A 16909-nucleotide genomic window follows, 5' to 3' on the forward strand; every position below is an offset into this window, starting at 1 on the left:
GAAAGATGTAGTTCTTGTGTCTTTGGTCCGACTGAACGGCAAACAAAAAGGCAGGGGACACAGTGAGGCGAAGTGGTAGGGCATGTTGGCTGTCTGCTGGGTCAGGGCGCGCGCACCGACGCGGCGACCCCTCACCCCGTGCACGTTGAAGACGAGCAATTGGCTTCAACGGGGAATGTGGTACGTCAGTCAGGCAGCGATGGCCTGTTTCAGTGTGATAAAGAACGAAGTACCGGAAGATGGATTGAAGTTGAGGTTAGGGTGCCAAGACGAGGAATTAATACGAGGTTGAGAGTCCCAGGGACAAGGATGGACACCACCCCCCCCCCAGCTTGACAAAGGCGACGTGTTGTGCTTTGGAAACAAGTAGAATCCCCAGAATGAAGACTGGATCTGCTCTTTTAGCATCACGACCAGAGATAAACCAACCTTTGCGTGGGTGTTTCCAATGCCTGCTTGGCCACCTAGCTGCTACACCCCTTCATGGTTCATACACAATCTCGGAACCTACACATCGATTGCAGGCAAAAAGGTTCGTGGGATCCCTGGCTTTTTTGATCTTCAGCAAACGTTCGTAGTTGGATCCCCAGAAGACCCTTTCCCAGTTCGGCTCAAAGCTGTGTATAGATTAGCAATCTGAGAAATCTCGTGGACTCACAGGATGTCAACCTTACGGATTGGCTTCGTTCATATAAGTCCCGGCATCTGGTCCCGCAATCTGCGCCCACCGCCTACTCATCTCGACAAGCTCGAGCCTCTTCTGGTGCTTTTTGGCTTCCGGGGCATCGTCTTCCCAGTTAGTGCCAAAGCTCATTACCGCTCGGCCGTCCCGCCACGATGGATGGACGGAAGTGTTTTCGCGCATTGCCGAGTGAACGTGTCCGACTAAAGGGCGGCGTTAGCAAACATCACCTGCCAAATGAGGGGGACGGACTAAAATTGAATGAAGGATAGTGCTCCGGGCCGAATTCCAACATCATGTCGACAATTTCACCTGCCTTGTTGAACGCCATATCCGAAGTCAGAAGTCGAGACGAATCCATGACGTTCAGGGCGATGTTTGGATCCTGGAGGAATGCGTTGCAGTAATCGATCCATCGAGGAAAAGTGAAATTGAACATGGCAAGGTTGGTTCCATTGATACGGCTCAGGTGTCGGAAAGCGGCAGAACCCAAGGTCAATTCTGCTTCGGTTCCGCCAGGTCGAATGAAAAGGCCAGAAAAGCCGTTACTGAGGTACCCGTACCCCGTATATCCGGCGTCCGTCATATTGACCAATGCACCCAGGGAACCTTCTAGGACTGGACGAAGGCTTGAATGGGCAGTGGCATTGATCTGGACAGCCGCCACCTGAATATGTGCAGGTTCGGGGTGAGTTCGATAAGTCACCGAGGTGATGACCTGCTTCCAGTCAGCTTGAGTAAGCATAATACCCTTCTGTAACGTGGACGAACACCCCATGTGCTTCCTCCTCCACCTCGCAAGGCATAGAAGTACTCTGGGTCAGTATACTGATTGACGGTCACATGTTTCCCCTGTGAGTTGACCAGCTTGACCTCCAATACATCTGGCGTGACTTGGTCAGCAATAATGCAGTCCACGACGATATCGCATAATTTACTGTCAACACCCAGACCATATAGATTGGACCAGACTGAGTGGCCGCCACCAGTCAACCATCCTCCAGCAGCTCCAACAGTTCTAGCGTGACCACCAACGACGATGACACGCTGTTCAGAAGCAGCCCTATACACGTCTTGGCTCGTTAGCTGGCACAGACACCAAACAGTGAACGGAGACCGTCTATACCTAGCCACTGCTCCCCTGCTTGCAGTGTGACAGCCGGAACACCTTGACTCCCCGCGGGCGCTCCCTCGACCACAAAGTCCTCTGTCCACTGTCTTCCCTTTAGGTTATGAGTCCAGATGGAGAAAGAACCCCGACCACTTGATCGTCCGAGACTGTTTAGGCCATCAGATACTACATTCCTCCTTCCCAAGATGTGGACTTACTGATCATGACCCGTATTCTTCACCACAAGGTAGAGATTCTTGTCGCTGGCGAATTTAACCGCAGCCTCGATGTCTGCCACAGATTTTGCCGCCACAGAGTAATGTGGAACTATTGTCGAGGTCAGCACCAGTTCTTGGGATTTAGACTCGGGTTCTGGCCGCCATTACCAAGGCCTGGCTGGCAGAGTGCAGTCACTGACGAATTGATGAAGCACTGCTGGTTCCCGAGCTCCCATACAATCGCGGTATACGCCCCAGATTGATTTGTTCTCCAGAAGCTATTGTCCCATTCCTGCTTTGCCTGACTGCACCGATCGCTGTCAAAATGTGTTCCGTGGCAAACGGAGGCCGAGGGGAAGGTCCGCACGAGACGGCCTGAGATGCTGTCGTTGAAGGCCTGCCATTTCTGCTCACTAGGCCAGCAAGAGTCTCCGTATCTGCACCGTGGATGCCGTGAGGGTAGACAAGCCAAGCAGACATGTGGAAGCAGGAGAAGTAGAATGACTTTGAACATTGTAACAAACATGCAGATGGATCCAGTAGAATATAGACTTTACACACAGAGACATGGACAGGGAGACAAATGGGCAAAGTTATATATAATCTGAGAGACCTCTTTTGGGCAACGTGCTCGATCAGGGAATGATCGCCATTAACATACACACGCGAATACGACCAGATCAATGTTGGATCCGAGTCATGGACAGGCGCAAGTCGAACACTCACGTGGGCCACGGATCCCAAAGCGTCACTGTCGAAAGGAGTTTCTATCGTATTCAAGCCGATGCCAATATAGTGATCGCCGTCAAATATCCCAGTTGCCTGGAGTCAGCCATCCCAGCCAAGTGCATGACGCCAGATATAGCCATGGTACCAAGACCGAGGATACGAATACGACGAGCTGAGGAACTTCCAGAACGGGTTGATCAGAGAAGCTAAAAGCCCAAGAACATCACTTTGACACATGACGATGTCTGGGCAAATAGACAGGTAAAATCAATGAGGATTAATTACGGTTAGTTGATAAATTGACGCCTCAGGCTATACAGGCCAAAAAGGGTTTAGCGTCCCACACGTGTTGAGACGCGTTTACACACCTTAAGTCTTTATTTCTCACAAACCTCTCCACCCCCAACACTCAGCATAGAGTCCTTGAACAATGGCGCCCCAACAGTTCGAACCGAGGATCATCAGGTTCCCCCTCAATGACGAAGCCCTCGGGTCCCTCGATGACTTGGTGCGACAACAACCAGACGTCCAAAGGAGTGCGCGAGAAATGCTGAAAAAGGCAGCAGAATACCTGACCGACATGACGGGCGAGCTCAACGACCAAGCCCACGACCGCAGCGTCAGACACTCCAAAGACAAAGCGCGTCGCCGGACACCGCACGCGACGGATGATGGAGCGGACGAAAACGCAGAAGAAGACGCCGCAGCTGCAGAGGCAGACATGAGATACGAGGAGTTCCAAAAAGACGTCGAGACGCTGACAAAGAAGATGGACCTGAGCATTCGCGGAGTCATCGACGACCTGACCTACCTCGACGAGTACTCTCCGACTCTGCAGACGGTAGTGGAGAAGGTCCATGACACCACCGAGGACGGCCGGCGGCATTTCCAGGAGCGAGCGGCGGCGACGGCTAGACGAAGAGAGAGAGCCACGCAGCAGAGGGCTGATGCGGGCGACAGCGATGACGACCAAGCTCAGAACGAAGCAGAGGAAGAGGCCAATTGGGGACAGCAGGAGGAGGGGGACGAGTCAAGAAATGGAATACTAGAAATGTTCCCGGCGATCGACGCGGCCGACGTGCCTCACGTTCAGCTCGCCACCGCGCTGGCCAAACAGGAGCGGGCCTGGGCCTCCAAGACGCTGACGGAGAAATACGCACGCAATAACGTCTACAGGGCGTGGTACCGGGTGCTTTACGACGCCAAAAACCCGGGCGAGGCCGCGCCTCCCATGCCGGACGAGAGCCTGTGGTTCGCCGGCGAAGAAGGACGGACGTTCCTCTCGTCGGCCAGCCAAAGGCGTGGCCATCGATCACAGCGCGACCGCTCCGCCACCGAGGGCGCCGATGTCGACGCAGATGCAGACGTCGAAGCAGAAACAGATCCTGATTCTGCGCCGGCGGCGTGGGCAGCGTCCGAGCACGGGTCCTCCGACAATGAGCTCCAGATCGCCGCCGAGAGCACCCGGCTGACGTGTCCGCTCACGCTACGCCTGTACGTCGACCCGGTGACGTCCAAGAACTGCAACCACAGCTACGAGCGCTCGGCCATCCTGGAGATGCTGCTCATGTCGACCCGCTACGCGCCCTTCACGCCGGAGCAGGAGGCGGAGCTGGCGCGGTTGGGTGATCGGCTACGAAGACGACGCGAGCGCGAGATCCGCATCAACCAGGTCACGTGCCCCGAGTGCAGCGAGCCGCTCGTGGCGACCGACCTGCTGGAGAACCCCGCGCTGAAGAGGCGCGTGGCGCGCCGCATCGCGCAGGAGCGGCAGAACAACTTCGCCACGAGCGACATCGAGATCGACAGCGACGACGACGACGACGAGAGCTCTCACCGCCACAACGCCGCGGCTCGAGGCACGCAACGAGCGCCCGTGGGCCTCGGCTCGAGCAGTCCCCAGTCCATGCCCCGGAGCGTGCGCAAGCTCTCGCGGCCGATCAAAGTAGAGCCAGCCCGAACGCCGGTCCCGTCAGAACCTGCAGGGGGCATAGACGAGGACGTCGACATGATCCCACAAACGCCGCAGACCCCGCAGACCTCGCAGCAGCAGCAGCAGCAGCAGCACCCGGCGGCGCACCATGGTGGGACCCCTTCGGGTCGCGGAGGTCGCGGAGGTCGCGCGGGTCGCGGATTCCACGCAGGTCTCAGCCGTCGGAGTCGCGCCGGCCGTCCAAGCCATTTAATCGGGACGGTGTAGCAGCGGCGGCAGCGGGGTCGGAGCAGTCGCAGTCAAGCTTCTGCTGCTGGCTGCTATTGCTGCGGCCAGGCCCATTCACTCAGCAATCCTGGCAGAGGAGGAGGGAGGAACGAACGGACAGAGAGGCTTGCAGATCACGGACCTGATGAATGAGAATGAGAATGAATGAATGAATGCACTGACAGCCCTGGAAGTTGCAGTTGTCCTGGACCTTAGCTTCAATAGGGGAAGTTTCATATGCGGTTTTCCACCCAAGGGGTTGTTGAGATGCTTAGAAGGAAGCCTTGCTGAAGGAGAACTGGGTGACGGATGACTTGATCTGTTACAGCACTGTCCACGGAGAGATTGACGATTCACGCACGAAAACAAAAGTATGTGTGGCAATGCGGATAATTATACCAACACTAGGACACGCTCAGCGTGTTTGCCCAGACCAAGAAATGAATTTTCTATGAAGAGGCCCAGGCTATGGGCTGATCGGCCCAAGCCGTTATTCGTCCTCGGAATCATAGTAATCGTCGTCTGGGAGCAGACTCCGGTATCGTCGGCTGGCAAGGTCCTCTTCCAGCCCTCCCTCACTCTCAGGGTCAATGTATCCTGTCAATCAATGTCAGCTCAGCTCTCCTGAATCTCGCAGCTAGGGAGACCTACCATCACCACCCAAGAAACTCAATGCCACCGGCAAAAACACCAACGCGTGGCTGCTCGCGAGAATCACGAGCGCCAGCCAAATGCGGAAGTAATAGACCTCAAAGATTTTGCTCCTGGTGAATGCCAACACGACCACGCCGACGAATTTGGTGATTGTGATGCCGCTGAAGACGCTCCCGCCCACGTTGACCAATGCTGCCCAAGCCCGGATGTCCCTGGCTCGGAACTTGTGCCTTGCCCGCTCCATGATCGACTTGCTAGGGAACATGAACGCCCGGGCAATGTGTGCACAAAACTCCACCCCAATGCCCACGCAGATGACCAAGTTCACCAGCGAAACCGCATTGAGGGACACGCCAGCAACGGCCATGACTCCGATAATGTCCACCAGGATCATGACGACGGTCCCCGCCACAACAATTCCTGTCAGTAAGGAGCCCAACAACAACGAAGAAATGACAAAGATAATCGCAACAGCCACACAGAGAAGCGTTGTAGTCAGGCGAATGATGCTGCTATACTGATCGAAGAAAATATAATGTTTGCTGTAAGGGAACACGTCGATATTGTGACGTGCAGATATATCATCGGATATGCGCCTGGCTGCGGCGTAGGAGTTGATAAAGTCGTCTTGACCTTGGAGCGGGGTGTGGAACGTTCGGAAATGGCTGGCCGGAATATCCGTGTGGTTCTTGTCGATGACCACGGCGTTCGAGTAGGCGGCCTGGCCCCCATTGGGACATTCCTCATCTGTAGGGGCGTGAATCCACTTCTTAGCATAATAAACAAACTCATCCCCTTCAGGCATGCCGGAGAGGGTGATGTTCCAATCATCTTCACCGAAGCAGGTCTCGCCGTCTTCGTTCTTGCAGCAGTCCGAGATGGGATTGAGCCAGTAGAAAAAGTCATCGATCCAGCTGGCAGTGGCAGAGTTGATATAACTGACATTCGGACGTTTCGACTCCTGCTCAAGAATGTACGCGAGCGAATACTCGTCACAGGTGGTGAACCTGCCACATAGTTCTTGTTGGTGCTCCCTCACCGTCACGTTGAGACCTCGGGTGACGAAATATACGGGTGGTCCAGATCCAAAATAGTCGTACAAATCGTTGAAATACTGGATCATGTAGGAATCCGCAGGAAGCGCGATGCGCTGATCAAGCCCAAGTTGCACCCTGGGAATGAGCGCAACTCCGGCGGCGAACAGGGTTGCAAAGAAGGCAACGACGAAGGTTTTGACCTTCTTGTCCAACAAGCTTGGTGCATAGACTTTGCGAATGAACCGCTGCAGCCAGCCTTCCTCCTCACTGCCAAAGAAATGGCCGCCAGGCATACCCGTGGAATTCGCTCCCCTGACCGTCACACATGGGAAACAGTCTGCCCGGAGACTTTCGACTCGTCTCTGATTGAGCGCTAAGACAGACACAAACATGGTGATCTGCAACAGCGCATTGATGAATACAGCACCCGCGGCATACGCGGCGAAGTTCTTGACTGCAGGCATGCCCACAAATGCGCCCATGGCGAAGGCAATCGTCTCGGTCGACGCGGAAAGGAGAATGCTGGGTCCCATTCTTCCGAGAGCCTTTGCGACTCGCACGTCGATTTCTTCGTCCGGGTGGCTGACATTGACACGTTCAAACTCGTGCACGATCAGAAAGATGTTGTCGACACCGACAGCAAGCACCAAGAACGGAATGACTTCGGCGATGATCAGCGTGACCTTCACCTCGGCCGCAGAAAAGAGGCCGACCGAGCCAGAGACCGACATCAGCACGATCAGAATGCCCGCGACACCCAGAGTGAATTTGGATTGGACGAAAGCATTTGCCGGATTACTGAGAAGCGATCTCAATGATAGTGTCGTGGAGCCTAGGGAGAGGGAGGCGTAAATGAACATGACAACGTAGCTGATGGCCACGATTTTGGCGTCCGTATTGGTCGACTTGTTGAGCTCCTCCTCGAGACTGATCTCGGTGTTGAAGGAGAGTCGCAGGCCGCGTGCTTTGGCAGACTCTTGATAGATGAGCAGCTCATGCTTGAGAGCGCGCTCCCACTCTTCGGCTCTGGCCTCTCCCTCAGTGCCAGGCTGATCGTTATTGACCACCCATGTCGTGATCAGTGCTTTGGCGTTGGCGACATCATCAATGCTCGCGTAGCCACCGAGAACCCGTCCCGGTTGAAGAGGATCCATAAACTCTGGTAGGCATATCTGGTCGCCAGGATGGGCTGCACAATATTCAATTTGTGCTTTCCAGTCATCCATCAGGCCAGCGCCGAACCACCCACTAACAGACTGTACCACACAAGCAGAGCCTGTTGGTTTGAAGCAGACGTCGTCCAGCTTAATACCGTTCTCGGGTGACATCATGCGAGAAATGCGTTCTTCAATGTCGAACCACCAGTCGAGATTGTCATAGCTCAAGACCAAGCCGTCAGGGGACGAGTCGTTGACGAGAAAGGCTTGCTCCGTCCTGTAAAAAGGGCCGAAGTTCTTGTCGAAGAAGGCCTTCTCCTGCGCAGCATCCGAGCTCGGGCTGACCCACAAACGGACTGGATCCCTCTCGACCTGGAATCTGAGCCACCCAAGACTGAGAAGTCCAATCACGACGATGTTCGTTCCAATGGTCAAAGCTGGATAACGGGCGCAGAATCCGCCCAGTGCATGAAACGCCCGGTCCAGTATCTGATTGAGGTAATAGTTTCTTTGCGGCCGGTCAAGAACTCCCGCACTGTTGACCAACTCACCCTCATCTTCGTCATCGCTCGGTGTCGAATCTTGCAGCAGTTGGAGCCTCTCGCTCTTCCACTTTTTGTGTCTCTGATACGCCACATGTCCAGAAATAGCCACGACAAGCAGCAGGAGGCAAATCGAGTAGATAATGATGACGGCGAATGAGAGGCATGGAAGCTTTCCGACGTGGCAGTATTCAACAGAGCTGACCGGCTCCAAAGTCGGGCAGACCTCCGGACAGTCCACGCAGCTGCATCGAAATGTGGGATTGGTATCGTTGCAGGCATAGACGCGAGGGTCGGCCGCCTCCATACCCTGATTGTCTTCTGAACGAGGCTGCTCGAGAAAGTTGATCTGGAACGGACTGCCCAGTAACTTCTTGTCACCCAAGAACTGGAGAAATTCGGTGTAGTTGGTAGCACCGCCTCCGATGAAGCTCATCGCTTTGCCACCACTTGCGCCATTCTTGACCTCTTTACAGCTGTCATAAAATCCACTCTGGTAATCTTTTGACCATATGTTGTCCAGCTCTGTGACCACATCCTTGCCGTTTGAAGCTTTACCGAGGCCGGTCACGTTAACGAACAATGACTGATCAGGCGAGCAGGTGAAAGTGCAGAATATATTGAAGAAATTCTCCTTGCAAGCCGGACAGGATGCGATGATCCTTTCGGCCAGTTTCAGGTTCTTTTGGAGGGCATCCACTTGGTCCTCGTCGCAACAGACATCGGTATCTTGCCATTTTGCTCCGCATAGATTGACTAGCTTCTCGCGCACGCCTTCTGAAGGAGTTGCAGCCTTTTCGTTGTCAGGGCATGGTAGATCGGAGCCGAAGAAGCCTTGTTTCCCACAGTGGCCACGAATGGCGCATCGACCGGCTTCGTGGAGAGGTGTGGGGTGAGAGCATAATGCAAGCGGAATAGAGCTTGAGGCAGCGAGGGCTGCAAGGGCAGGAGAGAAGAGGTGCATCGAGCTTGCTTGCGCTATGAGGATTGAGGATCAGGATTGAGGACTCGTCGGTTGTCGGCGGTTGAAGCTGTGGCTGGGAGTCGCGGCTATGTCATCCTGCAGAGGAGGAAGGGAGATGGCAACGACTTGGACACAGGGTCGAGGGCAACTGAAAAGCAGCTCCCACGGGATGTTATTCAAGGGCAACTGAAGGAGGAGAGTGGTCTTGTAGACAAGATGCAAGTCGTTTGTTTAGCAAGTGCCGAAGGAGGCAACGGGCATCCTGGTGACACTCACTGGCAATGCTTTCCCGCAGCCTGCGATGACGAACCAATTCCGCTCCTCCCACGTCACCACTTTTTACAGTGTCGCTCATCCATCACTGTGTCTCCTCTTCGCCCCTGCATCCCTTGTACTACTACAACTACTCCGTCACTTGCGTACCACTTGTACTAATTGCTTCTGATATGGAGACCCTATCCACTGCTGTTGCACTCTCTACCATCTGCTATTTGCCATCGGCCAGCCAACGAATTAGCTTCCAGCCTGTGTCACCCTCCATCCGACGGCATTGACTCCCAACGCCTAGACGGCCAAACTATCAAGGAGATCCTCTAAAGCTACCAGGCATAGTCCCAGGCACCAGGAACAAGGAACAATTTGGTAGAAGCACACACAACCATTCAAGGAACTGGGTAGACAATCGAGCGCCACGCTCCCAAATGAATGGACCTCGTATATTTTTTTGTGCAACATCAACGTCCTCCGAACCTCTCGAAGCCTCTTCTCTCGCACAGCAGTGCACGTTTCGCCTCTGAAACTCCTCTCCCCCCAGTTTTCTTTTTTGGTTTCTAGCAAAGCTAAAATACATATGGTGGAAGAGAAAGAAGCCCTCAAAACCCCCGGAAGTTCCCCTATCCTTCCCAGGTATCAAGTGCCAACCGGGGCCTCAGCCTCAAGAATCGATCTGTTCAAACTCCAGCTCAAGCAAGTCCCTCGACATCCCATCCTTTGGCGCCTAGCCCATAATGCACATTGTTCTCACCCTGTCGCTGTGAAAAGGGTTCAATGGTGAAGAATTCCTGTCACCCGCCGGAAAACATGTCACCGGCTGTTCCTCAAGCACGAAAATTCTTTCAGCTCTCACCCGCAGCAGCAGGCTTTACGTCGCTGGGCTTCGAATCTGCAGGTTTGTTGTCTGATGCTCCATCGGTCGTCTTGTTCTGGTAGGTCCCTCGTCCGCCACCTCGTCCGCCGCGTCCACCACGATCATCTCCCCGACCGCGCCCACGTCCGCGGAATCCCCCACGGCCTCGACCACCTTCACTGTCACTTGCTCCTCCGCTCTGGTACCCTCCGCGTGTGGGAGTATTGGCTGATCCAGCCGCGCCCCGGTTGCTAGGCTGCCATGTCCCAACGCCGCCCTGGCTGTGAGTGTCACGTTGGTGAAGACCGAGGACTCGGTCCGTACGTTCTTCAAACCAGGTAAACTTTGGTACTTTGCCGGCAGAATTCTTGTGGTTTTGCGCTTCACCTTGCACTCTGCTCAGAGCAGCCTCAGCAATTTCGTGTGTCTCGAACTGCACCTTCCAGTTGGGGAATTTGCCCATTCTGCTAATGGCCTTGATCTTTTCTCGGTCCTCGTTCCCAAAACAGTCTCGGATGTGCTGTTCGCTGTCGGCTTGAGACACGTAAAGGGCAGTCGGAGGTCTCCGCTCTGCGGGAGGGGTTGCAGTCTTTGCCTTGGTGGCGTCACCTTCACTCGTCTTCTCTCCGCTCGTACCGTTGGTGGCTGCAATGGCAGAAGTTGCTGGAATTCCTGAAGATGACGGTTGAGGCGTCAGGGGCTTGGCCTGGGCCACAGGCGGAGCCGGAGACCCTGCTGTAGGGGGAGTTCCTGTTTTGGCGGCAGGTGTCGGTGCGGGCTGAGGTTGACCAGGCCTGGTCTGCTGCTGGTGTTGTGTGGGCGGTTGTTGCTGCAGAGGTTTCTGTTGCTGTGGGAAAGGCTGTGCCGGTGCAGAGAACGCAGGAGTGCGGTTCTGAGTCGAGCCCGTCGAAGCAGTGGCAGGAGGCACGGACCCCGAGACCACGGACGGTGGGCCGGTCGGCGGTTGTTGAGGAATGGTTGGAGGGACCGCGGGTTTTCCTCGATGAGCGAAGTTGAAGCCTTGTGCCCGCATTTCCGTACCGATTCGACCGCCTTCAATTTCCAAAACAAGGTAGCCGAATGCAGCGTCTGCTAGATTGAAGTTCCACATGTTCTTGAAAGCACTTTCGTCCACCTGGCCAGCCCCAGGTCCACCGCCCACAGGCCCGCCAAAAGGATTGCCTCCATTGGCCGTGCTGGGCATCTTCTCGACAATTTCCAGAGCGCTGTGAAGAAGGGCCTTGTGATTAGTGTTGTTCTCGATCGCCTGCTCCACGTCCATTTTGACAGTCTCCCACACATCCTGGAAGGATGCTTTGGACGCCGCCAATTTCCCGCGGTAATGATCAAGCGATGGGTTGACGGAAAATTCGTTGTAAGAGCTGCCGTATCGGAAATGGAGACCAGCCGAAATGGAGAAATCTGCTTTCAGTGTAACGGAAAGTTGGTTGAGGATGCCGTCTCTCGCAGGTGACGCGTGTGTCAGAAAGATGCGGGTTTCTGACGGATCGTACACACGGTTCGCAGTGTCGATCAGAGCGCCTATCTGAAGCAGCGTTGTCCACATCGTGCCTTGACCGCCTGCAATATACGTCTTGCCCTCTCCGTTGTCAAACAGCTTGTGGATGACGACTGCGCCGCCGAGGCCGAGGAGCCTTAGTTTTACTCCGCCAATATCGAGTAATCTGGAATTAACCTCGTCGATAATGTGCAGGTTGTCCACCTTGTACTCGCCCGACCGAAACCGTTCCAGAACTCTCACGTCTTCGCAAGCGCCCCAAACCGTGTAAACAGGCACGTCCAGGGTGATTTGCTTGTTGAGCAGAAGTGGTAATTCTGAAAGGGGTAGTTGGTCCGGTGTGAACATTTGCTTGATCGGCCGCTGAGGCTGAGGCTGGGCAATTTGCCGCTTGACATTTTCGCTGAGGAGAGGGGAGTATTGAGCGACATGTTTCAGTGTCCTAAAGTCGGTGTCAGCCATCACGCCACAATGCCGGAGCTGGAATATATCCCTACTTCTCGGCTATCCTCTCCAGCGAGGTGTGGTCATAGAATCCGAAATCGCCGGTGTGTAAAATATAGTCGGCCTTCGCAGTCTTCGCCAGTTCATTCAGAGATCTGAGGTTTCCTAGAATTCCTTCTATCAGACCTGTTGTGTGTGCTGCATGAAGCAGAGCGCGAAACTAACCTCTGACATCGGCAATACAGAGGACTCGAATGGGACCGGACTGAATGACACGGCCGTTATTTGGCAAGAGCGCCTGTGCCCCAGGAGTCGGCCCTGAGGTCGTACCGTTGGGGAGATATCCTGGATTCGGGAACTGAGGTCGTGGCTGTTGACAAAGTTGAATCAGCGGAAGTACTACGGGATTCATGAATGGGAGGCCCATGGTTGCGCATGAAGAGATTGCATGAAAGAGAGAAAAAAGAGCAGTTTGAGCTTGCTTCTATGTGAAAAGAAAGGCCGAACTTACTGAAGCCATGAGTGAATGGCAAGCTGGAGGCCGCAGGACAAAGGTAGTGGTTGCAAATGGGGCCGCAGGCAGGTGAAGTGTGCGGCGAGTCGGAAGTTCTGGGGAGATTGGGAGTGAAAATTAGTATTAGGAAATTGTCAGGACTTCGACGAGGTCAGGGCGCAGTTCAACCTGAAGATAATAGAGCGCAAGGCCGAGAGAACAATGGTCGAAAGGCGATGGACAATATGTGAAGGCTCGACTGTTCAGTCTGTCAGGTCGTCGGAACAAATTCATGGGCGAAACCCCAGGAAAGCAAAATACAAGCGGCAAGAGCTGCTCTTGCCTGTACAGGACTAGCCTCTTGGCGCTCCGCCCCTTTACTTTCTGCAGCACAGCTGAATATGCAGGCAGAATCTGTTTAGTATCTGAGGTAGGTGACATTGTTGCTGCTGCTACATCTTCCACACAGCTTGTGCGGGAAGTCTGTGAATGAAGGGTTCCCGCCAACATCGCAAGAGCTGGCGGCCAGACGTTGTTACATGTAAATGAGTCAAACCTTGCCCTCGACAACCACAACTCCAAATGGCATCATTCCCTTGGTAGCTTCATAGCACACATGCGGGCCAGGTATACCCTAAAGTCATCCATTTTTGATGGTATAATATACCTTCCTCCTGCTCCTCCCATGATATGTCCGAACGATCGTACTTGAGTACAACCCAAGGCCTCAGGCGAGCATTCTGGTTCGTGTTTTAGGCGGAGCCCAAGATCTTCTCGACGTCTTTCTTATCGACGACGGCGCCTCCTTCAGAGCACTTGGCCTTTGCTCGGAGCTCGCTACACAGGTTGTCAATGTCAATCTCGCCATTTCGGAATTTCTCCATTGATTGCAGTCGATCCCTGTGTGTGACGTTAGAATCTTCGCTCAAATCTAGTGGAGGAGTCACCGACCAAATCTTATTGCAGGTCATAGGTTTCTCGTTGTCGGGAACAACTTCCTCGTTGCCATTCTGGGCCTCGTCGACCTGTTTCAGGAGGTCGATCTTTGGCACAGATTCCGGCGCCACGTCGCTATAGTTGTGGAGAGGGCTACCAAGATCCGGAAGAGGATAGGCATCATTAAAGAATGCTCCAAAGTCTTGCGACAGGATATTGTCTTGCGCCTCGCGATAATCGCCGAACAAGATCGGGTCGAAGGTGTTGTTATTTTGTTGGGCAAGCCAGTTAATGCCATTGACGTCGAAGCCCGGTTCATTGACATAGCCTAACGGGTTTTCGTTAGACATTTTCAAAATCGGAGGAATTGGATCCTCCGCGCAGCCACAGGCCAGCTGGAGTTGATCGCAAAGATAGTCCTTACCACCAAATGGAGCTTGATGTTCTTCGCTGATAGGATTGAGATTGTACTCAGTAAGTTTGTTTGCGGGAGAGTTCAAGCTTGGCTCTGGAGAGGTGCCAATGGATGATATGGCATTATGAGATTCAGTCGATGAGCTCGGGGAGTCGGAATTCGAAATGCTAGAGTTCGAGTACAATCCCGGCATACTGTTCATGGCTCCATTGTCAAGGCTGCCGCGGTTACTCTGACTAGTAACATTGTAGGCAGAGACGGCAGATTTTGGGAAATAGCCTCCCAGACTAGCGTGACGACTGGCCTCCAGAATCGACGGGCTAAACAATCCAGACAGACTGTCAACACTTCCCTGCTGCTCCTGTTGCTGGCTCTGGGGAGAAGCAGTAAATGTGTTGCCAATCGGCGACTGGCTCATCGATCCGTATCTAGTGGGTTGATTCTGCGATGCCGACGTGGAACGACGGCTGGCGGCATTTTGACTGCTTGGGGTTGCACCTGGAGTAGGAACGGAGGGAGATCTGCCAACACTGCCGCCCTGTTGCTTCTGAATACTTGATTTTCCAAACAGCTTCGTCGAGGGCATTGGAGGGAGATCGCCAAACTTGGGAAACTCGAACTGGAAGTCATTACCATTGGGATTGCGGTTCTGGACGGCTGTGACTGGCTGCGACCTATTCAAGCCGTTGCTGCTAATCCACGAGAGGCGCTTGCGGTATTCCTTCAACTCGACCTGCAAGCGCTCGACCTGGGCTCGGAGCAGGCCATTCTCATGGTTCGCCGACTCCGAGGCTTTTTCCAGGTCTTCCACTTTGGTTTCTAGATCTTTCAAGTGCTTCTCCTTGCGCTCCCTAAAGGCTCGCTGGGCGGCGCGGTTCTGAGCTTTGCGCTTCGAGGTAGGCTCCGATGTCAATGGCTTCCGTCCAGGCTTTTTGGCCGTCTTGTCCTCGCCTTCTCTTCTTTTACCTCCTCCTTCATCGTCTTCATCTTTTCCGTCGACACTTTTTCGCTTATCATGTAGATCGGCGGCTGCCGGCTCTCCAGGTATCTCACCGATCATGCGACTATTCTCATCAAAATCGAACGAATCATCCCCAAAGTCGGCATCGGGATCGAAGTCCAGGAATGGACTATCATCACTGAATTCGAGGTTCCCCGACCCAGGAGCACTGGACATATTTGGCGTGAAGTTGAAATTCTGAGGGGTATTCTTCTGTGTGTTCGACGTCGACTGTTTGGGCGAGTTGTTCGCGTTCAATGCCGCCATTAGAATCTCTTGCTGCTCTGAGGAAAGGTAAAGACCTTCCGTAGACCGTCGCGACATGGATTTGGTGAAAATAAATTGCTAGGTTCCTCGAACGACAATTTGTTGGGTTACGTCAACGCCAGGTCAAGACCGTCAGCACAGAGGCGGAGACAAGATCTAATTGCAGAAGGTGCCAGGCGGTGCCCCCTTCTACTGCGTCAATGGGCAGTATCGAGAGGCGGCTCCAATGTCGCAGACTGGATACAAAAGGCGTGGAGGAGAGAGGAAAATGGATGGAGGGATGAAAGCAGGGTGGGATGGAGGGTGAAGGTCGTCGGAACGAATAATAGGCGGGGCGGGCAAAGCACCAGGGCCAGCGCCTCCCACAGAAAAAGTAGCGTTTGACTCGGTAGAAAGGCCTCAATGATGGCAACGGCGGATGTCGATATGAAATGGACAAATGGGACGCAAGTGGCTAGGGGCAGTGGGAAAGCGAAAAGGAAAGGAAGGGAAAGGAAGATTGTAAACTGCGATGAGATCAATCCGGAGCTCTGGGTGGTAGAAGAGAGGAGGGTTGTGTGGAATGTAAGGCGCAGACCCCGTAGCGTCAGGTCTACAGTGGTTAGAGACGCAAGTGAGCAAAGAACCTTGCCAAGGGGAAGAGATACCACCTATGGGATCCCATTCAGGTACCCCCCGTTTAGTGATACTCTTTACCCGGAAGCCCCCAAACCGCTAAATTATTCTCGCTAACTACCTCCGGACGGTGTAGGAGCGCCTAACTAGAGGGGGCATCCCGGGGGATGTACATGCCTGGATCTTGTCTGGAGACTGCCTGGCCATCGGGTGCTCTATTGACTGCGATATACGGGTACGGATACCCCCCTTGGATTGCCTCTTTGCCTCTCCACAATGGCCTCCCGCAGAATGGCTATTTTTTCTTCACAAACTCTCTCGGTCGTAGATGAGGGAAAACCACGCGCTGGGCCGGGGTCAGATGTGGCGAATGCTCGGGAGATGCCAGCAGGAATAGGCAAAGCAGACAGCGTGTGAGTGGTCCTCAAGTTGATTTCTAAGCGGCAGCGAGTCGCGACCGATCCATGCCAATCCACGGTGCTCCATCCCAATACCGGTTCGTCCATGTCGGCGAATCAGCGATGCTGCCTGATCACTGCCACTCTACCGCAAACAGCCTTCCCAGCCGTCATCCTGCCCGTCCACCAATTGTCGCAGCGCCTTCGAGCGCAAATTTACTTCGTCGGGATACGAGGTCAAAGGGTCCAGCATGGTACCTTTTGCGCCATCATATACTGTATCTAGTCACCCTGTTGTGTCAGTTTAAGTTCTGACTTTGGCCGGTGGTGGTGTTCCTTGAGGTCGACGTCATCGTTCCTCTCCATCCGTGGCGTCCGTAGGTTGTCACCTGAGGCTGTGGG

At 54.1% G+C, this 16909-nt stretch overlaps 5 protein-coding genes across 5 annotated transcripts; 1 reads left to right on the forward strand and 4 right to left on the reverse strand.

Moving 5' to 3' along the window:
- Nucleotides 1-481: 481 nt before the first annotated feature.
- On the reverse strand, nt 482-2491 carry AYL99_11198 (hypothetical protein; the record flags this gene model as incomplete). The annotated part of the gene is made up of 9 exons (XM_018842704.1): nt 482-617; nt 675-885; nt 935-1400; nt 1454-1566; nt 1621-1755; nt 1809-1960; nt 2012-2120; nt 2180-2316; nt 2379-2491. The coding sequence occupies 9 exons, from the start codon at nt 2489-2491 to the stop codon at nt 482-484; spliced, it is 1572 nt and encodes a 523-aa protein (XP_018688117.1).
- A 679-nt stretch (nt 2492-3170) lies between these two features.
- On the forward strand, nt 3171-4940 carry AYL99_11199 (hypothetical protein; the record flags this gene model as incomplete). The annotated part of the gene is made up of 1 exon (XM_018842705.1): nt 3171-4940. The coding sequence occupies one exon, from the start codon at nt 3171-3173 to the stop codon at nt 4938-4940; it is 1770 nt and encodes a 589-aa protein (XP_018688118.1).
- A 490-nt stretch (nt 4941-5430) lies between these two features.
- AYL99_11200 (hypothetical protein) lies at nt 5431-9294 on the reverse strand (the record flags this gene model as incomplete). Its single annotated transcript, XM_018842706.1, has 2 exons — nt 5431-5537; nt 5592-9294. The coding sequence occupies 2 exons, from the start codon at nt 9292-9294 to the stop codon at nt 5431-5433; spliced, it is 3810 nt and encodes a 1269-aa protein (XP_018688119.1).
- Nucleotides 9295-10435: 1141 nt separating this feature from the next.
- AYL99_11201 (hypothetical protein) lies at nt 10436-12810 on the reverse strand (the record flags this gene model as incomplete). Its single annotated transcript, XM_018842707.1, has 4 exons — nt 10436-10701; nt 10745-12381; nt 12437-12548; nt 12609-12810. 4 exons carry the CDS (start codon nt 12808-12810, stop codon nt 10436-10438), a joined length of 2217 nt encoding a protein of 738 aa, XP_018688120.1.
- Nucleotides 12811-13628: 818 nt separating this feature from the next.
- On the reverse strand, nt 13629-15551 carry AYL99_11202 (hypothetical protein; the record flags this gene model as incomplete). Its single annotated transcript, XM_018842708.1, has 1 exon — nt 13629-15551. One exon carries the CDS (start codon nt 15549-15551, stop codon nt 13629-13631), a length of 1923 nt encoding a protein of 640 aa, XP_018688121.1.
- Between the last annotated feature and the right edge of the window lie 1358 nt (nt 15552-16909).

The sequence above is a fragment of the Fonsecaea erecta genome (genome assembly GCF_001651985.1).
Source record: "Fonsecaea erecta strain CBS 125763 chromosome Unknown Scaff13, whole genome shotgun sequence".
Lineage (NCBI taxonomy): Eukaryota > Fungi > Ascomycota > Eurotiomycetes > Chaetothyriales > Herpotrichiellaceae > Fonsecaea > Fonsecaea erecta.